The sequence below is a fragment of the Anabrus simplex genome, chromosome 3 (assembly GCF_040414725.1).
Source record: "Anabrus simplex isolate iqAnaSimp1 chromosome 3, ASM4041472v1, whole genome shotgun sequence".
Classification (NCBI taxonomy): Eukaryota; Metazoa; Arthropoda; class Insecta; order Orthoptera; family Tettigoniidae; genus Anabrus; species Anabrus simplex.
In genome coordinates, this window is record NC_090267.1 from 417,000,627 (window position 1) to 417,022,159 (window position 21,533).

The 21,533-nt window shown below is 39.1% G+C and overlaps 1 protein-coding gene across 6 annotated transcripts in view; it reads right to left on the reverse strand.

The window, feature by feature from the left end:
- The window catches only part of LOC136867386 (monocarboxylate transporter 13), a 258,356-nt gene that overhangs the window by 19,979 nt on the left and 216,844 nt on the right, over positions 1–21,533 (reverse strand). For all 6 annotated transcript variants that reach the window (XM_067144566.2, XM_067144571.2, XM_068227083.1 and 3 more), the window contains 2 exons: positions 15,694–16,001; positions 6,541–6,732 (listed from right to left, as the gene is read on the reverse strand). In XM_067144566.2, coding sequence (XP_067000667.2) covers positions 6,541–6,732; positions 15,694–16,001 — 500 coding nt within the window. The remainder of the gene's footprint in view (positions 1–6,540; positions 6,733–15,693; positions 16,002–21,533) is intronic.

Genomic DNA, 21,533 nt, shown 5'->3' on the forward strand with positions numbered 1-21,533 from the left:
TCCATTAGTTTGAGGATGTTACCCTCCGAAAGGTCTTTTCGCTTTGCGTGAATGATCCAGCGACGGCATATATCGTCTGGAAATGCTCGGAGGATCTTCGGTGCAAGTACTCGGCCATAGGCGTTCACATCTTCCCCAAGAGCGCGCAGAGCTTGAATGCGGCGATTGCAGTCAATAAACGTAGAATTAAGTGCGTCCGGTGTGGCAAACTGGATGGGCTTAATACATTCTATGTTGTCCAAGTGTGCCTGTATGATTCTATTCTTGTCGCCGTAGCGAGCTTCAAGAATTTTCTTAGTCTCTTCATAAGTCTCGGCCGTCACTGCGATGCCCTCAATCAAGTGCTTCGGTTCCCCCTCTAAATAACCCCTCAGAAATACATGTTTATTAATAGTAGAGAGTGACGTGTCCTTATCGATTGACTGTTCGAACTGTTCCCAGAAACGTGCCCATGTTTCTATATTACCTGAGAAGGGTTCTAGTCTTATTGGGGGGAGTCTTAACGTGGTTGAGGGAACAGCTGAGGCAAGTGTTGGTACCGTCTGTGTGTTCGTGAGTCTAAGATTCGACATCGCACTTTCAATTTTTTTCTCCATCCCATGTGAAATGCGAATGATAGCGCGCTTGGCGTTCTCTATATATTCCTCACATGTACTTATGTCATCAGCGTATGCGGTGTCATCCAGGAGGTCGTGAACCTCATCGTCCAGGGCTCTTAATTTATCCAAAGTCTCTTGTAACCTATCCTTACAGTACTCGTAATCCTCGGGAGAGGTAGACTCAGTAAACTCTTGTGCTTTCTCCACGAGACGTGTGATGTTTGCCCTTTCCCTAGCACGTCTTCTTTTCAATTGGTGTAGTCGTGTGTTCGCGTTACCGCCTTCCATACTGGACCTCTAGACGTGAATTTGCTATAACTTAGTAAAATAGTGTATTTGATAGGGACTTCGTAATAGCGTGGGAAATATTTCGTTACTTGATCTATTATTAATCGTACTCCGATGTATTGCGACGTAGTTCAAGGAAAGCCAGCAGATGGCAGCACTGGTCACTTAGTCGTGCGTGACGTCTTCTCCAAGTGACGTAAATAAACAATATGGCTACCCTTCCAGCTTAACCAATAAACTATCTATGCGTTTGCACTACAAATACTACTTATACCCCTTTTTTATCGTACTATGCTTTATGCGGTATTTGGAAGTTCCTTAAGTACGAGTAGTTCATATATTAACAGGAACAAAATTACATCTGAGAAATGTTACCGTACGTTGATGGCTTGGCGTGATAGGTTTTATTTCCACGGCAGCAATTTTTCCGTAGTCTCCTTACGGAACGTGTAGTAAACCAATGATTACCTATTTAGTCTCTAGTATATTGCCTTCGCGCTGGAGTGTAGTTCTTCCCGTGTTTCCGGCACCAAAATTATATCGTGATATTGGAAGAACAGTCAAGTAAACATACTAGTCTCGTTTCTTTTCTATTTATTATTGTTATCAAAAAATCTAAAAATCTAAGATATAACACTTACGACACAATGATATTAAATAAAGATATAAAACATAGCACAGTCCAAAGAATGATCTCGAGTAGTGTCTATCAATTCCCAACAGTTGCCGTAAGACCTATTTGTGTCGGTGCGACGTAAAACAATTTGTAAGTACATGTTTCGGTAATTTCGGAGACATGTCTGCAATTATAATATTAATAATAATTCGGACCTGTTAAAAGTTCACTATTTTCTTTAGTGTTTTCTGACAGATTACGAGCTACGATGTTTGAGTGGGGCGATTAACTTTTATTTTCATAATAGTTAGTAATAATAGACTAACACAGTTTTTATAATAATATTGCTACTGGCTTTTCGACGGATGCAAGCTGACAGCTGCGCGCTCCTAATCGCACGGCCAACTCGCCCAGTAATAATAATAATAATAATAATAATAATAATAATAATAATAATAATACATCTTTACGTGCCAATGGAGACGCGCGGTGTCGGAATTTTGCCCACAGGTATTCTTTAACGTGCCTGTAATCTACCGATCAGAAGCGGTCGTATTTGAGCACCTTGAAATACCAGCGGACTGAGCCAGGATCGAGCCTGCTAAGTTCATGAAACCAGTGCTTGAACAGTCTGAGCCACTCAGCCTGGCAACGTTTATTTTGATACGTTTAATAGGCACTGCAAAATCAGCAGTAAGCTAGAAGGCTTTCATTTACATTTAAAGTTCTCTTCGGTTGGAAGCACGAAAGGAAGGTACGTCTAATTCATTTATGTTCATAACATGTCCCTTACTTGTATGAAGTAAAACGTTCGATGTGTTTTGACATTTCAGTTCCGATACTACTCACTTGGAAATCATATCCCATGCATTCTTTCGTTGACGTAATAAACTTTATTTACATAGACGTCAACGCGGGATGTTTCTGCATACGGCGAGTTGCACTCCCAAAAGACCATGATATTGAAATCGCACTGTGGGAAAATATTCCACGTAAGCAGTTCGACAAAAGCACTAAACGTGTCTCGTGCCGATTCCGTTGTCTGCTGTACCTAGGGAAGGGGATGTGGCTGGACGGGTTCCCCGCCCCTACATGAAACCGGTCTGTCTGACCTTGACCTGAATAACAGCTGTCAGAGATGCGAATTATCGTCTGTACTAGTACGCGAGTTACTTCGTAGCAGTAGAATCAGTAGTATTACTTGAATGATGCCAGTGTATGAATACCACGAATACCATGATATGCTGCTAGTGTATCGTGTGGCAGAACAGGACACGGGTCGCCCTTCATGAATCTATCGGGAAAGGCTTCGAGCAATTTATATTTTGTTTTTTATTCACTACGAGTTAAAACAGAGGACACTTTGATTTTAAGGGCCGATGACATTAAGACAGCAATCATCATCATCATCATCGTCGTCGTCGTCATCATCATCATCATCACGTATAAATATTCAATAAAATAATTGTTTTATATTCATCATTACTGAAATAGGAAGTATAAGTTAACATTTAACTTAAGAAGGTTGCCTAGAGTGTTTTGTTAATTTACAAAAGAAAAATTAAAATTTCTTATAGTGTAAGGCAATCTGTATGTTTTTGTTTTCTAAACTGTTGTACTGTAATGTTTAACATAGGTACATTTTGTTGTTCACAGGCGTTTTCGTGTACGTTCGTAAATCCGTACTTTTCTATTTGAGATAGTCTTGTTACCGTCCACCTGGAATTACGGAGCCCGTACTGTATGGTAGTTATTTTTCTACAACAGAGTGTTACTCATGCGACTGTAGTTCCTACGACCACGCCACTCTTATGTCTGTGTCACTAATGTGCGCTTTGTTCGGCTCTGTACTGCTTGACCATGTGGCTCTCGTTACCTTCTTCTGCCACTTCTTCTACTGCAGCCTTATGTCTTATTCTACCGACATCATCTTAACACGCAGTAGCGTAATCTGTTGCGATTTACCGAGCTCGATAGCTGCAATCGCTTAAGTCCGGCTCCATGGCTAAATGGTTAGCGTGCTGGCCTTTGGTCACAGGGGTCCCGGGTTCGATTCCCGGCAGGATCGGGAGTTTAACCTTAATTGGTTAATTTTGCTGGCACGGGAACTGGGTGTATATGCCATCTTCATCATCATTTCATTCTCATCACGACGCGCAGGTCGTGGATACAGGTGCTTATGTACCACAACATCACCGGCTTTCAGGCCGGCTCCTTGGCTAAATGGTTAGCGTGCTGGTCCTTGATCACAGGGGTCCCGGGTTCGATACGCAGCGGGGTCGCGAATTCTAACCATCATAGGTTAATTTTGCCGGCACGGGGGCTGGGTGTGTGTGTTGTCTCATCATCAATTCATTCTCATTACGACACGCAGGTCGCCTACGAGTGTCAAATCGAAAGACCTGCTTCTGGCGAGCCGAACTTGTCCTCGGACACTCCCGGCACTAAAAGCCATACGACATTTCATTTCAGCGTGGCCAGTGTCCATTATTCGTGAGATAGTGGGCTCGAACCCCTCTCTCGGCAGCCCAGAAGACGGTTTTCCGTGGTTTCCCATTTTTACACCAGGAAAATGCTGGGGCTATACCTTAATTAAGGCCACGGCCGCTTCCTTCCCTGTCCTAGCCTTTCCAGTCCCATCGTCGCCATAAGGCCTATCTGTGTAGGTGCGACGTAAAGCCAATAGCTGCTGCGATTTGTTATTAGCACCATCATAGTAAAATGTAATATAGTTGTGGCGGAATCTTCTTAGATACCTTCGATATCTGTGGATTGTGTATAATTTGATAACTCATCTGTACTCATGAAAGCGACCGTCGGCCTGGCGTTCAGGTTAATAGCTACATCTCTCTAACGCGTAACCTTGATTATGTTTCTTAGATTTGTCGACGTGTATGTTTGATGTTTATACCCAGTACGAGATTACAGCTGACTCATCCCCACGAGCTTGACCTGGTTCTCGTCTTAAGCATAGTAATCTGTAGGTAACTACTGCGTCCGATGCTAACTCACGTGACATACATTTCATCTTGTTTCCTCTTAAACCACGCGTATTTTACTATTTTCTTCCACGTATTTCAGCTTTTAATTACGGTACCTGATAATAATAATAATAATAATAATAATAATAATAATAATAATAATAATAATAATAATAATAATTGCTTTACGTCCCACTAACTACACCGAGCTCGATAGCTGCAGTCGCTTAAGTGTTGCCAGTATCCAGTAATCGGGAGATAGTGGGTTCGAGCCCCACTGTCGGCAGCCCTGAAGATGGTTTTCCGTGGTTTCCCATTTTCATACCAGGCAAATGCTGGGGCTGTACTTTAATTAAGGCCACGGCCGCTTCCTTCCAACTCCTAGGCCTTTCCCATCCCATCGTCGCCATAAGACCTATCTGTGTCGGTACGACGTAAAGCCCCTAGCAAAAAGACCTATCTGTGTCGGTGCGACGTAAAGCAAAATAGCAAAAAACTACTTCTACGGTTTTCTGAGACGCTGAGGTGCCCGAATTTAGTCCCGCACGAGTTCTTTTTATGTACCAGAAAATCTGCCGACACGAGGCTGACGTGTATTTGAGCACCTTCAAATACCACCGGACTGGGCCAGAAGTTGGAGTCAAAAGGCCTGCACCTCAACCGTCTGAGCCACTCAGCCCGGAAGGAGGTACGAAATATAGGTACGTTTAATTTATTTAGTTGTATAACATGTCCATTATTCATTTGAAACTAAACGTTCGATGTGTTTCGATAATTCAATTCCGATGCTACTCATTTGGGCATCCCATGACTGTTTTCGTTGGCGTAAGGAACTGCCATCTTTCTTCTACCTTTACGCAATGCACAACGGGGATCGTACCGTATTTCACGTCCTGGCGCGCTTATCCCAACCAATAATTATATCAGTCGTACTGGTCCCGCACCGATACAGGTTTTCAGGTCATTTCCATACTCACTAGACCACGGGGCTGATGACCACAGATATCCCAACCCCCTAAATGACAAAACAGCAAATGAACCAGTATTAACGCTGAGAATTCGGTACATCTTCAGGGTCCGAAACCGATGACCAGGGTTGTCTGAAGCCCCTAAGACGGAAACTAAATACTGACAACAACGAACCCAGTCTGGCGAGAATGTAACCTAATATGGCATACACTACTGTAGTAGTCACCTTCAGCTGTTATCATAGCTCAGTGGCTCTTAAACATAAAACCAGTTTGACAAGTATGTTACGTAACATCTCGTGCAATACATTGGCAGCGTTCAGCTGTTACAGTAGCACACTTGCTTGTAAACATAAACAGAAACCAGTTTGGCACGAATGGCGCGTGACTCGCCTGTTCTCAATGCGAAGCTATTCATTCACAAGAACAAGTCATACTACCTATTCTAAAAACATCGTATCTTTTTGCTCTCGAAAATAACTTCCGAGGATTACTAAAAGTTTGATATATAGTGGTTCGTCACATCGTTCTCTATTGCTAGAAGAAATATCTGCAGGTATACACCTAACATCCTGTATATATATATATATATATATATATATATATATATATATATATATAAAACTTTAGTTATGTAGTATTTATCGATAAGACCACTAATAGCATAAATATTTGAGAATTAATTTTTAGGCCTTCCCCTAAACTACCATTTCACTCAGCATGAATAAAATTATTTATAGTCTAGATTGTAGTTGTTCGTTTTCCGACTTTACAAACCGATTTTCATTAAGTTCTCTTCAGCCATTTTATTTTGATGCGCGTACGTGCGTATATACATACAAACAAACAGACGGAGATCACGGAAAATTACAGTGCATTTTCTTGTTACTGAAAACACGTCCGATACAGAAATTCTGAGCAATGTACAGAGACTCTAGCTTGGATAATCGGTGATTTCACGAAGTATTTAAAACTCCTTTTTTTAAACGAAAGTTAACTTGAATAATTTACAGACTGAAGCTCATAGAATGTGCACTTATTTTATATTGTTTGCAAGTCTAGGTACATATAGATATTATTTAACTTACCAATGAGTGGTCCAAATGAAAGAAATACGACTCCTGTAATACCATGGTAGAGGCCTATAGCAGAAGGAAACCTCGCTGCGGGAATCGTTTCGGAAAACACTAAAATCAGACTAATGTATATACATCCACGACAAAATCCAAGGATTCCCGTGAGCGTGGCTATCACATAGTAATTTGAGACGAAAACGAACACTGTAATCAAAAAAGGAACATTATTAAAATGCACTCTGTAATTCAATTGATATATTAGATACATTACATCATTACTACCATTACAATTACCGCGGCCTTCACCCTATTGCGTCATGTTGCACATTAATGTCCCCACGAATGTACTTGCAAAGATTTGAGGCAATGAAATAATAAGCATGAACTGTTGTGGTAATTGAATGGAATTTTATATCAATAAATATTTGAAAAAACATCACAAGTAGAAAAATAATTCCTTATTCTGCAGTTTGGTACATTTTTGGACACAGGAGCTGGAGGCTGAATGTAGGGGAAAGACGACCCTAAACATGTTTAATTGAATCGAACAAGTACTAAATATAAGAACAAAAAATGTGAACAGATTAAAAAGAAGAGGAATAATTTGGTTGATGATGGGCATTAATTTGAATAAGCGTTGGACAAGAATGTTATGTTTATTGTGCGGTGATACAAGAGAAGAGTTTCACATGTTAAGAGCATGTAAGGGAACTCGTGTGGAGAGAGAGAAATTCCTGAGTGAGGGACAATTGGAAGCCATGAAACAGCCGAGTAACGAAGAGAAGATCGTTAACTGGTTAGTGAAAAAGTGGAAAGAACCCTGGAATATAAGCAAGTTTTCAGAGGTAGTTAGAAAACACTGTATAAAGAGATTAAAGGAAGCAGACCTTAGAAGATAGTAGTGTGATATATATATATATATATATACTGTTTCTCCTGTCGTAGTTATTGTTGTTGTAATAGGAGTAGCAGGGAAAGATCAGAGAATGAAGTCTCCCCACACTGTTCGTTAGCACAGTCGCTGTCGCACGCCCATTGTAAGTAGATTTTATAGGTAGGCCATTGTTTTTTGTTTGTTTTGTTTTGTGTGTCGGTTTTTTGCCGTCTGGTTTTGCTTAATAGTGTTGACTATTATTTATATCCTTATACTGTTTTGTATGTTCCCAGTTCAGTTTTATCTTGATTTGTATTTGTTCTTGTTTTCTATTTTCTCCGTAAAGATTAATTAGGTTGTAAACTGTAAAATCTGGAGAAAATAAATCTACCTATCTATCTACATTTTTGGACTTATTGTCAGTTATTTATTTTACTTTATTTTATTTTATTTTTGTTAAAAAGGAAGCCATACTTTCCAGTGTCGAATCAGTTAAATGTAAATTAAATTTGTTTTCGTTCTGGCGAGCGTACAAGTTCTGTATACATTTTCTTCATCTTCCCCGGCTTTTCCCACATCTGTGGAATCGCGGGTGAAAACTGTGTCGCACATGTGGATTTGGCAATGTTGTACGGCCGGATGCCTTTCCTGACGCCAAACCTATATGGAGGGACGCAATTACTATTGCGGGTTTCTATTGTGGTTGGTAGTGTAGTGTGTTGTCTGAATATGAAGAGGTGAGTGTTGGGACAAACACAGACACCCAGTCCCCGGGCTAGAAGAAATAATCAGTCGCGATTAAAATCCCCGACCTGGCCAGGAATCAAACCCAGGACCCTCTTAACCGAAGGCCTCAACGCTGACCATTCAGCCAATGAGTCGGGCATACAAGTTCAATATAAATCTATATATATAAAATAAGAGTTTTGTCTGTACATTGCTCAGAATTAGCAAAAATGGTATTTCTGTATCGGTCATGTCCACAGTAACAAGAAAATGCATTTTTTACTTTTCCGTAATTTCTGTCTGTCTGTCTGTCTGTCTGTCTGTCTGTCTGTCTGTCTGTCTGTCTGTCTGTCTGTCTGTCTGTCTGTCTGTCTGTCTGTCTGTCTGTCTGTCTGTCTGTCTGTCTGTCTGTCTGTCTGTCTGTCTGTCTGTCTGTCTGTACACGCATCACGAGAAAACGGCTGAAGAGAATTTAATAAAAATCGGAATGTAAAGTCGGGTGATGAACCGCTACAATCTAGGCTATAAATTATTTTAATCACGCTGAGTGAAATGGTAGTTTAGGGGAAGGCCTGAAATTTAATTCTCAAATATTTATGTTATTAGTGGTCGTGTCTTAATAAAAATCGCTAGACAAAGATGGGAAATAAGTCGCTACAATATAGGCTATACACGCTGAGAAAAATGGTAGCTTAGGGGAAGACCTAAAATTTAATTGTCAAATATTTATTTTATTAGTGGTCGTATCTTCACGAAAATTGGTATGCAAAGTCGGGGAATAGGTCGCTATAATCTAGGCTATCAATAATGTTATTCATACTGAGTGAAATGGTAGTTTAGGGGAAGGCCTGAAATGTAATCTATGTATATAAAATAAGAGTTTTTTTCTGTACATTGCTCAGAATTTGAAAATAATGGTATTTCTGTATCGGTCATGTCCATAGTAACAAGAAAATGCACTTTTTACTTTTCCGTAATTTCTGTCTGTCTATCTGTCTGTCTGTCTGTATGTATGTACACGATTCACGAGAAAACGACTGGAGAGTAATAAAAATCGGTATGTGAAATCGGGGGATGAGCCTCTACAATCTAGGCTATAAATAATTTTACTCACGCTGAGTGAAATGGTAGTTTAGGGGAAGGACTAAAATTGAATTTTCAACTATTTATCTTATTAGTGGTCTAATGAAAATCGGTATGTGAAGTCGGGGGATGAGCCTCTGCAATCTAGGCTATAAGTCATTTTACTCACGCTGAGTGAAATGGTAGTTTAGGGGAAGGCCTAAAATGTAATTCTCAAATATTTCTTATTAGAGGTTTAATCGATGAATGCTACATAACTAAGGTTATATAGTATTCAATTTCCTATTATTCATGTCTTATACATTGTTACCGTACTGGCTATGATTACAAATATATTCATGAATTTGGATTTTTGTTACTAAGTCCATATCAGCGTCGAGTAACGAGAAAATGGGTAAACAGTATTTAATGAAAATCGGTATGTAAAGTCGGAGAATAAGAAACTACAGTTTACGGTATAAAATATTTTACAAATCACAGAGTCGAAAGAAAACTAAATGTGAAGGCCTACAGTATAGAAAGCTCATAACATTGATCAACAATACCATTACATTGACCATTGTTTGCCGTGATGTGCTTTGTGTCTTCTGTTGCCCCCCATCTCTGGTAGATATGATTACTGCTGCGTACAGAGTACTTTTTATTTGATTTACGTCGCACCGACATAGATAGGTTTTATGGCGATGATGGGATAGGAAAGGGCTAGGAGTGACTTAGGCCTTAATTAAGGTACAGGCCCATTATTTGACTGGTGTGAAAGTGGGAAACCATAGAATACCATCTTCAGCACTGCCGACAATGGGTTTCAAATCCACTATCTCTCGGATGCAAGCTCACAGCTGCGCACCGCTAACCACACGGTCAACTCGCCCAGTCGTACAGAGTGTAACAGCCTGCCTGAATATTGATGGGAAGTAGCTGGGGAGTTAGATAACTTTCTTCTTTAGCATGCCATTCCCCTGGTTTATAAATTTTCTGATACTACTGGTACGTAACACACTGGATCATCATAGCATTCGGGCTATTCAATCTCTACTCTGAGGCACTGATTGGAATAAACAGTGTGCATATTTAGCAGAATAATGGCAGATGAGTGTTCATGGCAATCTGCAGCCTGGTCATCCCAGCTCTGGAACTTTGGACTATTAGATTGGCACCGCAATCTAACCGCAGCACGGTTCGTTAAAAGTGATAAAACGTGCGGCTTTCCATTTGATCGAGTATTTTATATGATAGCATTGCTTTTAATCGCTACATTCATACTTACGTTTTTGTAATGACCTATGTTGATTTCAGTTAGGAAAACCACAAAGTCAGTCTTTCTGAGAATCCCGTAGCGAAGCACGGGTACATCAGCTAGTATTACACTATAATAGGCCTCGTAAAAGAACACACTATTAAACAAAGAATTATATGTTTCATTCTTAAAAGGACATCATCAGATTCTATCATGTCACACTGTATATTTGGAAACATTTATGTTTATTTCTGTCCAAGAACCTAGGACTTTGCAATTTGGAACTTGTTTGTCTCCACTCCAATATACAATGCAAGGTGTTCAAAAAACCGTTAAGCCTGAAATATGTGTGCGTTCGACAGTCTGAAAAAGTTATAGTTATTGATTTCGACTGGTTACGTTTGCACAATATCTTTTCTAACTGTGAAATCATTAATTCAGTGCTGTAGGATAAACAGTATTACTCATAACACGATTCAGAGCGAAAATGTTTGAATTCCTCTGAGTATCAATCCTGGAGCAAGCTACATAAAATTAAGCATGAGAGACTACAGAGTTTCCAATTTCCAACATTGTTTAAAGTCATCGCGAAAGTTTCGTTACGCTGATGCAGTACAACCTCATAAACCGGCTACAGTTTCTAGTACTAAGCATGTAATTCAGTTTCTATGAAACAAATTACCGCCCGGTCAATACTCTATCCATATATTTAAAAAATTGATAAAAACTAAAGTCAGTCAGTACGGCCATTCTATCCGGTCGATTCCTTCATTTTTTTTAACTGAAAGGTGCACAGATTTGTCATCAGGCACTATAAATCACTTAACTTTCGCCTTCCTCAAATTATTTGATTTTTCAATTTTTTGTCTCTTTGAAGCTATCATATCTTTGGCTCTAATTGAGGTACGGAGTTCGTTTTGACTTAAGAACACTCAGTGGATCAAGATCTTTTATTTCAGCTCTTAACTATTCAAATTGGTTGATTCTGACGAAAGTTATGAGTGCACATTCAATTTGATGTCCCATTTCTTCAACATTTTTTTCTCATTGAAGCAATTAAATCTTTCGTTCTAATTGAGCTACGCAGTTCGTTTTGGTCTAAAAACACTTAGTGGATCAAGCGCTTTCTTTTGAGGTAATAACTACTTAAATTGGTAGATTCGGAGAAAAGTTATGAGTACATTTGTCTCCATGACGAAGATCTTTCAAGGACTTTTCAACAATTCAGCGCGTAGTGTTGTTCCAAGGAACGTTTAATTCAATTCCTTTGTGTGATGTATTTTCAAGTGTTTTGTTGACATAATGTTACATTCTATTACCACAGCAGAGCATGTCCTTTATTTCATTAACGCGAAACTTTGCAAATACGTCCGTGAGGATAGTAACGAACAACACCATAATTTGTACATTGCGGGCGGAGCCAGCGGGAAACTGCTAGTATTGTATTATAATTACCTACCGCACATGTTTCGAGAGCTACTACTCTCTTCTTCAGCGGTGCCAAAACATCAAATTAAATCCGTGGACTTGATACATTTGTACAATACAGTCATCAACAAAAATTATACATAAATCTTGAAGTCGTTAAAATATTTCTTTGTGTCTAAACTGTTCATTACAATTACTATGTCAATTAGTAAATTTTAAAAATAGAATAGGTAATTTTCAAACCATAAAATAAATAAAACCTATTAAGAGCCACTATATACTAAAATTTAAAATCTGCTCTGCTCTTGAAACTTGTGCTTTCCGTAAGTCCTAATTTACACGTAAAAAATAAATTTAAAATATTTATTAGTGTCTAAACTGTTCACTCAGAACTTACTATGTCATTTAGTAAACACTTTAAAAATAGAATAATTTTCAATTCATAAAATGAAAAAATCTCTTAAGTTAGTCACCATATGCTAAAATTTAAAATACTTTCTGCTCTGTTCTTGAAATTTCTCCTTTCAAGTCCTTATTTACTTCTAAAAAAGACATTATATTTAAATTTCTAATCTGTAATTTATTCCAATAATTGTCAATTAGCTTACTGAATTGGCAATTATTGCAATTATTGGAATAAATAAGGTCACGTAGGTTGAGTGGACCTTGAACCAGCCCTCAGATACGAGTGAAAATACCTGACCTGGCCGGGAATCTAATTCGGGGCTTGAGGGTGAGAGGCAGGCACGCTACTCCTACGCCGCGGGGCCGGTTAAGTGTTTATACCCCCTTTCTAAGTTAACACTTTTTCATGTAGATATGATTTTGGGCTGGATATCTATATAGAATTAGCGTGGACGGTTTTTCGTCGACAATTTTCTGACATTACGGTAACCATGGCAACCAGTGAACGTCATCATTTCAATTTTGGCCATCTGAGGGCCACGGAAAGTAACACTGTGCATTCATCTCGATCCTCCTTTTCTTGGCTTCCAATGACATAGATCTTCATCCATTCGCTTTGCTGTTTACTCCTCGCTTGTGTCCTCCTCCTGGAAATACTTGAAATTTTGTATCAGTCTTCTGAAAGTTTGACTGTCTTGTATTATATCGTCTGTTATTCAAAATTCTGTCATATCATCGCTCTTGTAACCATGGTTAAACACTCGTTTGTCCAATCTGCTGTTATCCATCCCCATTATGTAACCAAAAAAAGTTCTCCTATTTCCTATCGTGTCTGACATCCTTTCATTTACTTCGTCCTTGTATAGATCTTTATTCGTCCTATGTCTAAACTCTCCTTCCTCCGTTTTCAATGGTGCCCATGTTTTCCTCATTATTTTCCTTTCTTCTCTTTCTATTTCACCGGTATTCATGGAGAACATGCATTCTGTGTCATACAGACTCTCTGGCTTGATTACTGTGTTGCATTGTTTGATTGTAGTTTTCCTTGATTCTTCTTATTGCGGGTATCATTAGTCAGCTGGTATGCTAGATCCAGTTTTCTTGCCCCATATCTGTTTACTTCCTTATCGAGTCCATTAATCGAATTATTTCACCCAGGTATTTAAATTGATTAACCTTGTTGATTTTCCCGCACTCTGTTTTTACGAATGTGGGTGAATAATATTGGCAATGAATTTAGTATCTTCTAAATATATCTGAAGTCCATTTTTTCTGCTATTTCTTTCAGGAGGTCTATGAAAACTAGGACAGAAGCATAGCTTTCAATGCTTCTCCGTGTAGCGGACGAACTTGGTTAAATTTTATTTGTCCTAGATGTTAAACAGTGTTATATATTCTAGGAAAAATGTGTATCCTATACTTCTTTACTTAAATGAAAGTAGTACAAAAATAAAAATACGGAAAGCATTTCATACAATTTTACAATTATTAAACAAAATGTGGATCGCATCGGGAAGGACAGCATTTTTTTTCTGTTTTGTATTTTAAAAACCATGTGCCAATAGAAAATAACAGAAAATAAAATTAGCACTAACTTAACAAATGAAGTTAAACAACTCGTCCAGAACTAATTCCTACAGGTTTTATTTCTGATATACACAAGCTAATCAAGGATGCGGCTAAAAAAGTAGTACAATTTCCAGCTGACGTACCTGATGGCATGGTTTGTTCTAGAAAGAATGTTAAAGGTCTTGGTCTTTTTTGCGTACCTTGGGAATCTAATCTACAACATATCAACACTTGTAAATTTCTTGCACTGGAGAGGAACCCATACATAGATGCAACAAGAGACGTCATTAAATAAAGCCACAAATGAATCACAGAGCTTGGGTTAGAGGAACAAGAACATCTTTAAGGTAAACGTACGCATTTACTTTCGGCTTCCAAAATTAGAGTAGAGCTTAGAAACCGTGAATTCTAGAGATGGTGTAAATTACCTCACAATGGAAAAGGTGAGGCACTATTTGAACAATATAAACCCTCAAATAATTGGGTGTCCGCCTCTGTGGTGTAGTGGTTAATGTGATTAGCTGCCACCCCCGGAGGTCCGGGTTCGATTCCCGGCACTGTCACGAAATTTGGAAAGTGGTGCGAGGGCTGGAACGGGGTCCACTCAGCCTCGGGAGGTCAACTGAGTAGAGGGGTGTTCGAATCCCTCCTCAGCCATCCTGGAAGTGGTTTTCCGTGGTCTCCCACTTCTCCTCCAGGCAAATGGTACCTAACTTAAGGCCATGGCCGCTTCCTTCCCTCTTCCTTGTCTATCCCTTCCAATCTTCCCATCCTCCCGCAAGGTCCTTGTTCAGCATAGCGGGTGAGGTCACCTGGGCGAGGTACTGGTCATTCTCCCCAGTTGTATCCCCGACCCGATGTCTCACGCTCTAGGACACTGCCCTTGAGGCAGTAGAGGTGGGATCCCTCGCTGAGTCCGAGGGAAAAGCCAACCCTGGAGGGTAAGCAGATTAAGAAAGAAATAAATAATTGGGTTGGAAATCATACTGGTTTATCAGTCAGTGAATGGCGTGAGGGAATAAAAATGACTGCTAATGAGTGCGCTGTTAGATCTCTTCCTGGCAAGTCCCAGAACGGAAACCTCTGTAGGCATTGCCGAAGGAAGATGAAAACACTTTTTCATATTTTGGGATCTTGCCCTCAGGGAAAGACGCTGCGGAACGCCAGGCATAACAAGATTCGGTCCTTTATAGCAAATACCCTCAGACAGAAAAATTATAGGGTCGCCCAAGAGGTGTACGAACTTGCCGATAACGGTAGCAGGAGGAAACTTGACATCATAGCCTACAAGGAATCAGAGTGTGTGTGATGTATAATAGACCACACAGTTCGTTTTGAAATATCCACAGACCAGCCAGAAGACGTTGATAAAAGAAGGAAACGTATCTATGAACAGATCATAATTTATTGTAAAGATAAATTTGGATTGAAGGATAGGATAGGATTAATGATAGCTCAGACACTATTCCTCGATTCATTGTGCATTTTTGGAAGCAGTTTAAATTAGAGGTTCCGGAACTACAAACTATGTCTTTGTTAGCTTTACAAAGTTCCATTTCATTTCTGAGAAATCATTGCTACGTGTTATAATTCTTACAGTTTAAAGGCATTGTGAAAATAATGTAATCAACAAAATTATTGTAAATCAAAATTGTAATTTAAATTGTTTCCATTGTGGCAACCTTCGACTGAGGGAAGTTTTGTAAATAAATAATCTAGGATGTAAAATGGTGATAATTTGGAAGATGGGTGTAAACACTTTCTTTCTTTCTTTCTTTCTTTCTTTCTTTCTTTCTTTCTTTCTTTCTTTAATTTGACACGGCCTAGTACGTGCGAATCTCACCTGTGATAGTCACGACTGTTCCAACTGCACCCAAGAAGAAGATTAGGCGATTTCTGTATGATAGTCCACAGCTAACGAAGATGAGGAATACTCTCGCTAGCAGATCACCCGCAGCACCAATGGCTATCACAATGGATATGGCGGCCTTCGTGAAGCCAAGGATTTGTTCAAGATAAATGGGCTCCAAGGCAAAGAAAGTGATGTCGGACAAGTTGGTGAAGCAAACGCCGATCGTTATGTTGATGTAAACAGGGTCCTTAAGAAGGCTGAGGTCAAACAATTCTACGATCCATCGGAAGAAGACACAGCTGAAACACAGCACAGCAATTAAAATACGCTCGAACATTAGTTCTAACTGTCAGTTAATGTTCAATGTAGTATTAGACAAGATATTAAAGTATTCTGAATATTTAAATTAATATTTCATTCAAAATAAGTTACTTTATATGAACTGACGATTTCAGAAACAACAAGCACGATATTGGATAAATAATTATAAAACAGATCATTCACTATTATGAATAGAGTAGACATTGACTAGCTTAGGTTTGAGTCCAGCTACCAGATTAACATCTATATAAATTAGGTTGTACGGGTCCGCTGTCTGGAATTTCTTTTATTAGCCAATTTTTCACATATTTATCCGTTTTACGTCAACTCAAGTCCGAATCGGTGGTTTTTATTTTTCCTGTCTGTCTGTTTATCTGTTTGTTTCTTTGTTCCATCATCACGGCGAAAAAGGCTGTTTAGATATCAACCAAATTTCATATTTTTAGTATACCCATCCCGAGGATGGTTCCGATATGCATATTATTTTAAAATCTTTGATTAAACGGGGGATTTATAGGAAAACCAGAACGGTTTTCCTCCATTTCCTCTTATACTATTGATTTTCTGTAAACTCAGAGGACCGTATATGAAACGCCTCTTTATTATAAACAACTTTTCCTGTATTCATAAATTACCTTACTCTTCAAATGACGGAGAAAATTACTATTTTCTGCGGGTATCATGCTCTGCATTGGGTGACCCGTCAGACCGACAACGAACCTACAGGTTACCTTGGCAACGTTTCTGACTGCTTGCCAGCAGGGAAGTGACATATTGCCATTTTCCTCATCATGCCTTTAAATTCTTGGTTGTTCCTTGGGTAGAAAGCAAGACAGGCGTCAATCGGCCATTCTGCATGATATTGGCGGAATATCGTTGGAGGTGATAACCATCCTCGAATAGCTTAAGTAATAACACCATTAGTCATATTCTTATATGTTCACCTATGAATCCCAGGGCCTAAAATTCTGTTCTGTTACCGCTTTCTTACAGTATAGCCATAACTCACACCAGCATAATTTACTGAGGGGAATTTCAATTTCTAATACATTCACTTGGTATTTACATATTTGTCGTCATCCGGCTGCCCTCAGTTATAATCCTTTTTCTATTCATTTCAACTTTCTTAACTGTATTATTTTCTTCCTTAATTACTTCGTGTGTATGCGAGTGCTAATCCCGAAAGCTGGACACTCTTTTCTTTGAGGAAATATTCTAAGCTATGCAAATGTATAACTTTGGCCCCGGAAAATATCGAAATATGGATGCAATTTTAACGAAGGTGCAGACATTCGTTTCGGGATAATTGGTGGCTAATCGGTAAGTCGTATCACAAATCAGAAAGCGCAATCGCCTTTCATTTTTGAGAGATTTATAACTTTTTCCTATGTCTTATTGTCGTATTTCTATCCCTTATACGTTAAATAGAGCTACATTTCTCGATTTCAAGTTAATTTTGTACTTTTACACGCATATGTTATCATTTGACAGACTTGTAGGAAAGAGAGAATCATGACATTCGGCACGCACATTGACATGACCAGTGCCCATGTGACAGCCAAATTTTATGATTCTAGCTGTCACATGAGTATCAAAAATATAAAGTAGTATGTGAAAACTGTACAAAATTTCACCCCATTCAATGACTCTAACTTAATCTAACACATAAATATAGGCGATATGAGAAGATGGCATAGGACCAACCATGTAGAACAATGCAAGGGGCGTCTGATGGTGAAGTCCGTTTGCAGATATGTCGTCCAATTTCAAAGCAGTAACTCTCAAAATAACGGTCTGCACTTCTAGAGTGCCCATGCTTATCTGTATCAATAAAATCTTAACGACCGTGTGTCGGGTACATTGACTATTTTGGTGAAATTTCCGTACAATTATCCGCTTCAGATGTAATAATGACCATCTGCATATTTTTAGCATTGGTGTATGTTTGTTTGTCTGTTTGTTTCTTTGTCTGTTTGTCTGTAACTAGGAAACTACTGGATATATTTCCATCAAACTAATTATTTAGAATTCACCTGCCCTTGGGTAGGTTTTAGGGTAAATAATATTTCTAAATCCCTGAACTGACTGGGGGTTTATACGAAACCGGAACCGTAATGTTGCACTCCCACAAAATATACACAACCCAACTTAATGGAAATCTACCTGCCTTAATGGAAATTAATTTCTATATCTTTTTTCTCACGTGCATCATTTCGATACCAGAATAAATAAGGGAGATATCATTAACGGACCGTTCTCCTGTACAAGTCCCGCCGGACTTAATTCAAGAGCGGGTGCGTGTAAAGCGTATTTCATACAACTTGAAAACTACTGATGATATTTGAACCAAACTTTGTATTTAGCATCTACCTATTCAAAGGTAGGTTTTAAAGGTCAATAACATTTCATGTTACCGGAATGGACTGGTGGTTTATAGGGAACTGAAATTGTGATTTTACTCTCTCGCAGTATATACAGCAGAAGACCAAACTGACTGGAAATCGACCGAACTTGATGGAAATCCATTTCTAAAACTTCCTTTTCGTGTGCATATTTTCGACAGGAGGATTAATAAGGGAGATATCATGAACGGTCGGTTTTGCAGGTTATGTCCAGTGGACATCGCCCATAAGGTGTCGTACGTGGAGCAGATTCCTTATCTATCTATATAAATGGAATCGTAACGAATGTGTTCCTGTACATAGATTATTTTGGCGAAATTTTTGTACAGCTATCCATTTAAGGGGCAATAATGACCATCTGCATGTTTTTGGTTTCCTGAAGTTCTAATGTTTACCCTCCTAGCCCAAAATCCAGAATTCGGCATATTCTGCCAGACGAACAAGAAAATTGAAATTTGGCAAAATAATACGTCTTAGCCTGTAACAGAAGGAAAATTTCCAAGATCTTTAAATTCTTTCACTTTTTACCCCGAAGAATGTCGAAATATGGAAGCAATGTTAATCTAACCTTCGTTTCGAGGTATTTCGTGGGATCAACGGGAAGTCCTATCACATAACGGATGGCACAATCTCCGCTCAATTTGGAGTGATCTACAACCTTGGTCTTATGACTTTTTGTCGTATCTGTATCCCTTATACGTTTGATTTTTCTCTATTTCTCGATGTTAACTAAATTTGGACTTTTCTCATGCGTAATTCATACTTTCACCTATAGGAAGGATAGAATCATCAAACTCTACACGAAAATTGGCCCACACAGTAGCCATATGCAAGCCAAATGCTATGTATGTAGCTGTCACATAATTATCCGAAAATTAATGCAATGTGCGATAATCTTACACAAATTTTACCCTATTCAACGTTTCTAACTCAATCTGACCCATGAATAGATGAGATATCTTATGACCAGCCATTTAGCCCGCTAAATTCGGCGTCATATGGCACAATCCTTTGTCGATATGACGTACCGTTTAGTAGTAGTTAGTATGTAAATGAAGGTCTGCAATATTGTAAGTATGCATTTACTTTCGTACGTCGATCTACATAATATATTCATTGATGTCGATTTGTAGCGATCGAGAAAGGGTGTGTCTGCTATTGCAATCAGTACTCCCCACACTGATTTTGACTGTCAGTAGGAATGGATCCTTCTCCAACTCCTGTGTAACTGGCATTAGTAAGGAAGGCCTTCCATTGTAATGAATAATTCACTTCTCGATTTGTCTTACAGAAGGCAAGGGAGCATGCAATTTTGTTTAAAACTCCCCTACCCGATTGTGTTTAAATATAGGCAAGGGTGTCCGCCATTATAAACAAATGTACTCATATAAAATATGACTGGCATTAGGCATAGTGGCCTGCTGTTTTAATGGAAACTCACCAACTTGGTGTGACTGGCAGTAAGCTGTCTGGCAGTGCGAAAAGGAGCCTGTCATTATAATGATAACTGCACAACTCAATTTCGACTGGTAGTAGGGAAGTTACCTGCCATTATAATAAAAACTCCTCAACTGTAATCTGTCTGGAAGTAGGAAAGGGGGCCTGCCATTTTAACGAAAACTCTCCAAATTAATTGTGACCGCGCAGTAGGCAATGGGGTCTGAAATTATAACGTAAACTTCCCAACTCGATTGTGAATGGCAGTAGGCAAGTGAGCCTGCCGTTATCATCACAAATCCGTAACAAACACTTTGCATTGGAAACAACGTGTGGGGACCTCCCCATGGTGTTTCTCAGATAACGTTAAGAGACATGCAATTTTAAAACAATCTTATTTACTGCATGTACAGTATTTACTTCGACATCGGAATACAATGTAGAATACCGTAGCGAAGCACGGGTACATTTGCAAGTAGCAAATAAATCTCATTTGCAAGATCGAAAATGTATTCAAACATGTCAGTGTCCGTGATGATAATAATATGGTATTTACTTGCTTATACACGCATCCTAACTTTTGATATAGAATTGAGGGCGAAAACAATCCCTAGTTACAGAGTACCTCGCATCGATTATTCTTCATGTGTCAGTATAAATACGAAAAGTTACACCCTACGGCATGCATGCGTAATTCTTTCCTCATCCGAGTAGCAGCAATCCTCTCCCCTTGCTTGGTGAAATTCACGTAGGTAATTCGGAATGCTAGGGTATTTCCTGGCCTAATGAGTTAGAGGAATGTGTCACTGTTGAAGTGGTTGCCGAATATTTGCGGTCACTGACATGTTTGTGTGCCAACTCACAGAAATTCCCCAGCAGTCATAGGAGATATGCGGTCACCCAGCATGGGGTAGACCTCATTAGCTTAATCTTGGGGTATCCGCGCTAAACTGCCAGGGCTCCTGCTCGCTCTCTTCGAGAACAACATTATTTTCCCGCGCGCATTATTTAGTGACTGACACCTTCATCCACAAACACCAGACAGGCGGGGATACTGATCGCTATACAAATGAGGACACTTTTCTATATCGAAACATCCTGGTGTAAGTATTTACTGTTATGTACTGTAATGGAGTTGACAGTTACTAATAAGGCAGCTCGTTGTGCCCATTACAACGCACAGTGCGTAATTTCAGGAATCTAGCCGGCCAAAAATCGTATCTCGGAAACTAATGGACCGATTTACATAAAACTTAGTATGTAACTGCTATTATTGGAGATAATTAGGTGTTGGTCAATAAAGTACAAACAACAAATTACTACGCCAGGAATAGAATTAGTAATCTTTGTCATTTTAATCATTTTTCGTTATAGCTTTATGAAATTAAATAGATGTTAATAGTGAGACATGCTGTTTAGAATGTTTAAAACACAGATACAGGAATACATGTACTTAGTCATTAGATGCAGTTACACCAGAATCGCTAACTTCACTGTCATTATCTCCTTCGGCAGAACAAGATACAGGAGACTCAGACAGTAAGTTGAGCACTTCTCGTGAAAGCGGAATCAATTCCACCTCCTTGATTTCCCTAATCTGGTAATGTAAGGGTCTGATGATATAAGCAGCCTATGGAAAAGGTCAGTATTTGTGTGCTTTCTGGAAGGTTT